The following is an 8788-nucleotide window of genomic DNA, read 5'->3' on the forward strand; positions in this document are numbered from 1 at the left end:
GAAAGGCCCATTTATTAAGTATTACAGACTGAACTGAACTGGACTAGGGGTAAAGCCCAGTGGGCTTGCAAGGAGCCAGGGTGATCAGGATCCTATTTATTGGGATCTGCCTGTTGCCCAATGAGGCAGGAGCAGCCCCCAAAGTGATACCTCCTCTGAGGGTCACCAAAGTGAGTCCAGGTTCTGGAAGGCTACAGAAGTGGGGTAGAGAAGGGGAGGAGAGGATAGGACAGGAGAGGGAGAGGGAGAGAGGAGAGGAGAGATGAAGACAGCAGAGAAGAGAAGAGAGACGAGGGAGAGGAGAGAGCAGCGGCAGCATAGCCCCACAGGGCCACCTTTCTCATGGGCCTACGCTGTGCTGACTCCTTAATCCCTTTTCTAGGCCTTGGTTCCTAGTTCAAAGCCTACGATCACACCATATTCCAGCTCTCTGGTTACACACCCTCTTCAATGACATCTCACCACGCAGTAGAGGGGACTGTCGTCTGCAAATTTCACAACGTATATTCTTTTCCAGGTCACGTTAAAAAAAATAGTCAGTCCTAGCAACAATCCTGGGGAGGGTCCACTCACTTTTTATTTTCCTCTTTTAAAAAGGTTTCATCCATTCCAAAAAGAATTCAATTCAGCTGGCTTTAAGCACAATCACATTTTTTTTTTAATCCAGAAAATGAATCTTGCCGGGTTAGTTTGCCTCCTTTGGGCACAGAATCACCATCTTCTGCAGGGACAGAATGAGGATCTTTGCCACGTTTGGCATCAAGCCCCCGAGGCTTGATGAATTCAGATTCACAATTGGGCACTGGACATGAAAAGTGACTCCTTGAATCTTATTCATTGATTTCAATACCTAACCATCTTCAGAAAGAAGAAAATCATCATTTACAGAAACCTCTGACTGCCCTGCCTTGGGAGGCTGCAGGAGGCACGTCAGGAGCAGAATTCTGAGCATGGCACCAGCTCAGTGGTGGGTAGATGGAGTCTCCGATGAAAGATTTATCATCCTTCGTGGAGCATATGGTTACTTGCCAGCTGCCACCACAAGATGAGGAAGAAAATACTGAAATTAGTTCCACCACTGAAGTATGAGCCCATGTAATCTCTCGGTGTTTCAAATGCATGCGGATCATGCAATCACAGGAGAAATCAGGGAACTAAGGTCCCTCAGCTTAGGAAGGGCACTCAGGTGGTGGGAGCCACAGGTGAATGGGGGGGGGGGGGGGGGGGTGAAAAGAGACCCCCAGCAGGGCTAATGCCATACTCACTCTAACAGGCGTGTGCACCGACAAACACTACAGACTTAGGCTTTTGTGTCTGTACGCCTGCCTTAATAACAAGTTAAAACTAAAAGAAAATGAGAGGAGGGTTTTTTGTTTTTATATGATGTTGTTTTAACAAAAAGTGGGGGGCGGGGGGAATCCGAGTTGAAAGCAGAATTCCAATCAAATAACAGCAAAGCATCTGCGTTTCATCAATTCTAAATTACAGCCTGATGAAATCATACTTGCAGACACACCTAGGCATGCACGCCCAGGGACCAAGATGGAGACACCTGAGTGCTGGGCCAAAGCTATTGTCAAACGGGAAGAGCAGGGAGAAATGTGGGCTTTGTCAATCCTGATTTATAACAGCCATTAAAAAACATGCCCCCTTCCCCCCACAAAGATGGTGAACCTTAAGCATCAAGAAAATCTTCTGCTTGAGAAGATCATTAAAAATCCCATTGTATTTTTGAGGCCAGAAAAGTCATCCAGCAGAAACATCTGGTCTCCTAAGTCCCCTGCCTGTAAACTCTATAACACAGTTATTGCCTGGACAGTCCCCTTATCCATGCTGCACAGACGGTCCCATCATCCATTTTGGACAGGCACTGCACAGGGACAATAGGCTGGACCAAGGAGAACAAGAGAACAGGCCAGACGAGACAACTACCTTCAGGAAACTGGGCAGTGCCTTTCATGACCCCAAACTTCTTGAGGAAACCAAGGTCCACCTTTTATAAGAATGCGAATACCATAATGCTACATAACCACAAATCACAGAATGATATTATCTCCACAAAATAACACTGCACGTTCCCCAAAGGAGCACAGTGGGCACGAATCTGCAGTACCCCACTAAGACCTAAGGATTATGGAGCAGACACAGAACAAAAGGTTGGCCTTGAAGCCAGTGGGTCCTTAGGTGGTAAGAATGAAGAAACTTTACTTAGGGACAGGCTCCTTGCTCCGCTGGTGTCTGTGCAATGTCCACAGAGCAAGATACCAGCCCCCAGTCGCTAGGAATGTGCCCCAACCTCACAGAAGGCCACAGACAAGAAATACAAGGAGGGGAGGGGAGGAGTGAGACCCCCAACACTGAGGAGTTCATGGATGCATCTGAGTGTCAAAGTACCCAGTGGCAGGCTCCGTGGCAGGAGAACATTTCCAAGGTTGGTGTCACCGCAGGTACACCAGCCCTGATGAGTAAGCGACAAGTGATGGTGGGGCAGGCTGGCCAATGGTCAAAGGCAGACTGAGAATCTAAGATCCCGGGTCCCACACACAACTTCCTTCCCCTAAGGACAGTGAAACTTTTAAGAAGTGAATGCATGTTTGAGAAAGGCTTAATGATTACTGGATCATCACTGATGGTTAGGAAATATTTGTCCTGGATGACAAAGGGCACTTGATTTCATTTATATGACGGTAAAAGTCTACCAGAAGGCAATTTCACTATTTCAAAGATTTAGTTATATTATAGTGGGCTAGGAAATGGCTGATGTTTGTGTCCAAATCTAACTAAACACCTGAGGAACGTCCAGTATACAACTCAAGATTGAGAGGTTCATAGCGTACGGAGCGGGAAGGACCGTGAGATCACCAATCCCAAAATGCTCACTTTGCAGATGGGGAAACAGAGGTCATCTCACAAACAAGGGTCTGGACAGGTGAATGACTTAGCCCAGGCACTCCCATCACTGTATCTCACCTTCATCCTCCACTCTGAAATTCCACTTATTTCCAACTTGAAGGCCTCTCTTGGGCATTTAAAGCCCTTGGCAAGCTGGGCCCTTTCCTAAGCTATGGTTTTCTGATACTTTGTTTCCTTCCGTGCTCCCAGTGAACCAGCCACGCGGCCCATCCCCCTCGCCACAGCTGGGAAAATTCTCCCTCCTTCCCTTTGTCTCTTAGCTTTCCAGCATTTGTAGGAGGCCTTTCCTGGTCTCTCCTCCCTGGCAACTGTCCCAGGACTTCACCCTCCATTGAGGCTGCACATTTTCATGTATATACACATGCATAAACATACAAATAAATGCATGTATATCTGTATGTATGTGTATGTGTGTATATGCATGTATATCTGTATTTGCATTTTACATATATTGTGCGTGTGCGTGTGTGTGTGCGTGTGCGTGTGCGTGTGTGTGTTCACGTTCCGCCCTTTCCGTTAGACTCGGAGCTCCTGGAGGGCAGGGAGGGTGGTTTTGCCTTTCTTTGTGACCTCACTCCTGGCCCATAATAAGCACTTAATCAATGCTTGTGGACGGACGGACTGACTGACTGTTAGGAAAGAAACAAAGCACTCGGGATTCTACAGAACGAGGGAAGTCCCAAGAGCCCCCTCCCAAGGAGAAGGCACCATCCTCCTGCCCTGGGGCAAGACGGCGTGAAATACGCTGAAGGCAGTCAGGTGGCCACCCCTCCTCACCTCTGCCCCCAAGTATGAGAATCCAAAAGGCTCCACCGATTAACCTTGGGGGCATCGGCGCCTGGCCGAAGCCTCGGCTGCAGCGGCCAAAGTGCCAACCGCCTAAGCCAGAGGGGCCTCGGGGAGGACAAGTCCAGATGCTGCTCTTGCCCATCTGAGGGCTCTCTGGGTCACCCCACCCAGGATGAGGGCGTGCAGAGCGTGGGAGCATCTGGCCCCTCTCCAGCACCAACCACTCCACAGCAGACTCTCTGGACAAGAGCCCGAGGCTGCCCGATGGGGGCCTTACCTTCACCTCGATGAAGTCCGGCTCCCCCAGGGACACCAACTCTGCATAGGCTTGAAGTTCCTCCACGTTCCAAGCCTTCACCAGGGTCAGACGATACACTGTGCGTTGTTGCTGAAATAGAGAAACAGCCAGCTTGGATTAGAGGAAATGCCACCTGAAGCTGATCCCTGAGGTGGGGAACAAGTCAGGGGTGACCCAACATTCTTGTCTGGCCACACAGAAACCTGGGAGGAAAACACTAGAATGAATGAAGAGATGGGAAGAGCCCACTGATGTGAGCACAGTGAAGCCCTCATTCCCTCCTTCATGCCCTAAACTGAAGAATGAGGAGCAGTGCCAGATACCAGCTGCACAGGAGCCTGGGCCAGGCCAGAGCTCAGTGTCTGAGGGGGCCAGGCAGCACCACAGAAACGCGAGGACATAGACATGTGCACACAGGAGAGAGAAGGAAAGGGGAGAATCCAAATGACAGCACATCACAAAGCGCCAGGCAATGACAGGCCCTCACAAGAGAAAGATAGCTCCCTTCCTACAAAACAAGTCACTTTATTTCTTCAAGGGAGTCATTTCCCAAACCCTCAAGACCATTCTCAAGGAGGAGAGTCCAGCAAGAGGCAGATGGTCAAACCAAGGTGCCTTTGTGACCAAAGCACAATTCAAGTCTCCCTCTCCAGCCTCTATCCAGGCTCCTCCAATCACACAGAAGGATCTGGGGTACTGGTGAGATTCAGTTGGGATGGCTCTGAGCCAGGTTCATCACCTGTTCTGTGTCAGGGACCCCCTCTGGCCATCTGGGGAAGCCAAGGAAGCCCTTCTCACAGTAATGGTTTTAAAATGAAATCTACGTAGGATTCAAAAGGAAACCAGTTATAGCATATATAAGTATTTCTAGAGTAAACATTAAATATATATAAATATGTATTAAAAATATAAAATTTTAATAAAATATGTTTATAATTATAACACAATATATTATGATGTGATATATAATACTTCATAATATGATTTATATTACAATTTATAATATTATAATAAAATTTTACAATCTAAAAATCTAAACAAATCAAGTTCACAGACTCCAGGAGGAGAATCTCCCTTTTCCCCATCCCTTCTGGCAGAGGACATCGTTGTGTCCCTGAGGAGGGATCTTTAAGGTGATAGTTACCACCTTCTCCCCCCGCAATTCTCCTAGCTCACTGACAGGCAAAGAAAGATCTAGATCACGGTCAGCACCAACCCTAAGGACAAGTCAGGCCCCGGATCAGCCACAAAGCGGGGGGCTCAGCAAGAAGATTCATGACCAAGCAGCCGCCCTCTTCCTGCCTGAGGGAAGGGGCTCTGGGTACAGACGGAGACAGATGTTTCTGTGGACCTGCACGATGCAGTGATTTGTTGTGTGTGACTACAGAGCTTTGTAATAAGGGTTTTGCTTTTCTTCCTCTTTCATTGCAGGGGGAGGGAAGGAGAAAAAAGATAATTTTGGTTAATTGAAAAAGAATTAATTTAAAAAAATTCAGTTCGATTCAACAAGTACCCAAATTGTGCTGAGAGCACCATCCAATTTCACAACTGGAAGTGTTCTCAGACACCATCGAGTTCACCCCTAATGTGAAAGGGATCCCCATTAAACATACCTGAGAAGGGGAGATCCCCAAGCTCTGGAAGCAGCCCCTCCCCTTTGGGGAAGCTCCAATTGTCAGGAATCTTTGCCTCTTTGTGACTTCTACCTACCGTTCCATTCCCAGTTCTGCCCTCTACAGACAAACAGAACAAATGTCACCCCTTCTCCACCTGCCAGCCTGCTATCACACCAGGGGCTCCTGGCTCTAGGGCTGGAAGTTATGGACCACCTAGGCCCAAGCACATTTTCCTCCTCCCCTCTCCCCACTGCTAGCCTTACAGATGGCAGGTGTGACATCTTAAAGAGCACATTTTCCATTATTATAAAATTATACTATATCAAATTATTAAATTACATTACAAGAATTAAATTATATTTTCCAATGTCATAAGAAATGAGTACTTCTCATTTAAGCTCGAAGAGGTGAGTAATTTGCACCTGAGGTCCCCTGAAATCTTATCTCCAGGCCAAGTGTACTCCACACCTCCGCCCTACCCTCACATGACATGTCTTAAGACTTACAGGGGTCCCTGTCTTCAAGAAGACTATCTTGTGCTGGTCTCATCCGACCCTCTGCCTTCCCAAAATGAAAGCCATGTAACACCACTACCACTGCAGAGCTAAGGATAGGTACAGGTAGTTTTGTGAACGAGCCTCCGATGACTCCACTATTTCCAATGAAAGCTTTGAGTTTCTTTCTTTTCCCACCCTGCCAATATCTCTGAGAACAGAAGAGAATAAGAGCCCTGAGAAGGTCAGATTCCAATCCAATACTCCAGCCAATGGGCACACACATTCCTTCCAAATCAGCAGCCACATCTTCTCGACTCAACGAGGGCCAATCTCTACACTCCTGGACTTCTCTCTCACGGGGAAGAAGCTGCTTCTTGGGCAACGCTGGGGTTTGTACCCATTTCACCCATCTCAGACCAAACAGAATAACCCTAATCCCTACCTCTTACAAATATCTGAAGACTGTGACCAAGCCCTACCATGTCTTCTCTTCTCTTGGCTACACATTTCCAGTTTCTTCAAAGTGTCCCAATGAAATAGTTTTGAGGTGCCTTACCACCTTGGTCACCCCCTTTGGATACTCTCCAGCTTAATTTCTAAAACATACTTCCTCAAATGTGATGCCCAGAACTAGTGGAAAGAACACTGGATCTCCAAGACAGAGGACCTGAGTCTAAGCCCCAATTCTAACACTCCCTAAGTGACGCTGGCAGGTCACCCATCCTGGGCCTCATTTTCCTCATCTGTAAAACGGAGGTAACAATTCTCATGCACCTACTTCACAGGACTGTTGTGAGGAGAATGCTTTGTAAACTCCTATTTCCTTGAATGTGACCTGGGCACTGCAATGCTGGCAATCAAAAAAGCTAATGAGATTTTCAGATCCATAGGTAGAAATGCAGTGCACAGAAACAGGAGAAGTGGGAATTTTCTAATCAGGTCACAGTTTGAATAATGCAAATTATGGCAGCTCTCTTCTGCAGAGTGTTTTCAAAGATGATAAGATAAACCACAAAAACACACAAAATAAAGATCTTGAGTTAGTGGGCAGAGCAGGGATAGAGGGCCCAGTCCACTGGAAGCAACTGGAGAAATGAGTAGTCTCAGAATGAGTTGAGGCAGAAAATCCACTAGACTGCAAGAAATGAGGATAAAAATGACTCCAAGAAGACACTCTTTAAAAATGTCTTTTATGAGGAATTTTACAACATTGAAAAATGAGCTTTTAAGATGTAACGCCCACCATCTGCAAGGTTAATGGGGGGAGGGAGAGAGAAGGTAGAAACTGTGCTCATCCATCACACACTTGCAATTGAATCTCACCAGCACCCCGGGATCCAAACATCTGGGATTCTACCAAGTGGCCCTCCCAGGCTTGTCTCTTCTAGGCAGGCAGCAACACACTAACGGACCCAGAACACCTGATTTTCCAGGCCACTGCTAATTACCGCTTTCCTTTTCAGGGTCTACATTCCGTTCACCCATAATCTAAAATAAAGGGAGACAGGTGATGGAATACAACTATTTTCTATGACAAATTGGCTGAACGAGAAATTAAGATTTCTATAACCCAAAATAAAATGACTGGTAGAGAGAAAGAGTGCTAGAGAAAGAGAACAGAAAATCAGATTCCTAATTGTAGAAAGGCCACGAACTCACCCAATGCTGGCCTCTCCTCTATGACATCTAAGCAGCAACGTGGATAACCTTGCTGAAAGTGTCCCCCCCACCCCCACCCCTTGTCTCCTTGACACACCTTCAGATTATAATGATGCTGATGCTCCAACTCTCAGAGCACTTGGAAGCCTTTTCCACAACAACCTCACAAGTAATGAATGCACCAATTGCCACCAACCACGGTAAGTCAGCTCTAAAGCACTTTCTAAAGCACACTAATCCAAGTCTGAATTAAGTGGCACCAGAACCTGAATCCAGATCTGCTGATTCCCAGCCCGCTGTCCTTTTTAGCTGACCTATTTTGCCTTCAGGATACTCTTTTGCTCTTTTTTTTCAGGATACTTTAAAATAGGCTAAACATCAGTAGTGTTTCTAATAAAGAAAGGAAGGGGAAATGTTTTTAAAACGCAATGAGTCAGGCAAGAATCCTGTTTCATTAATACATAGGTTTATGTTCTCTCCTGTCATTATATATGAACTTAGTATTTTAACTCAGGAAACTCCAGAAAATCACTGAGAATTAATTGAAAATCTCTGTGACCCATAAGAATTACTTAGCTATCTACCCACAGTACTTCCCAACAAATTGCCTCTATAGGAAGCCTGGGAGATGAAATGAGGTCATAGAGAAGCTGAAAAGATGCTTCTTCAAACAAAGACAGGCTTCAGAGGACACCAAGGGAAATTCCTGAATAATAAAAGTGAGTATTTGCACAAATATGGGTTGACTTAAGAGTTTCTGGAAAAATCAGAGGTAATTCAGAAAGGCAGATTTATTAGTGACAATGATCAATGTATGTGAATGAAAGACAGTACTTTTTAAAAGAAATGTTTGAGTTGTTTCTCTTAAAAATTCAAGTTCCGGGGTGGCTATGTGGCACAGTGAGTAGAGCTCTGGCCCTGGAGTCAGGAGGACCTGAGTTCAGATCTGGCCTCAGACATTTAACACACACACACACACACACACACACACACACACACACACACACACACACACA

General features: G+C 46.2%; 1 protein-coding gene across 1 annotated transcript in view; it reads right to left on the minus strand.

Moving 5' to 3' along the window:
* The window catches only part of LOC138162044 (S-adenosyl-L-methionine-dependent tRNA 4-demethylwyosine synthase TYW1-like), a 255701-nt gene that overhangs the window by 47958 nt on the left and 198955 nt on the right, over positions 1 to 8788 (minus strand). The window contains exon 15 of the mRNA XM_069089149.1: positions 3980 to 4090. Within this exon, the coding sequence (XP_068945250.1) occupies positions 3980 to 4090 (111 nt within the window). The remainder of the gene's footprint in view (positions 1 to 3979; positions 4091 to 8788) is intronic.

This window comes from Petaurus breviceps, unplaced genomic scaffold, assembly GCF_028583685.1.
Source record: "Petaurus breviceps papuanus isolate PSGF00001 unplaced genomic scaffold, PetGlider_PUasm1.0 186, whole genome shotgun sequence".
Taxonomy (NCBI): Eukaryota; Metazoa; Chordata; class Mammalia; order Diprotodontia; family Petauridae; genus Petaurus; species Petaurus breviceps.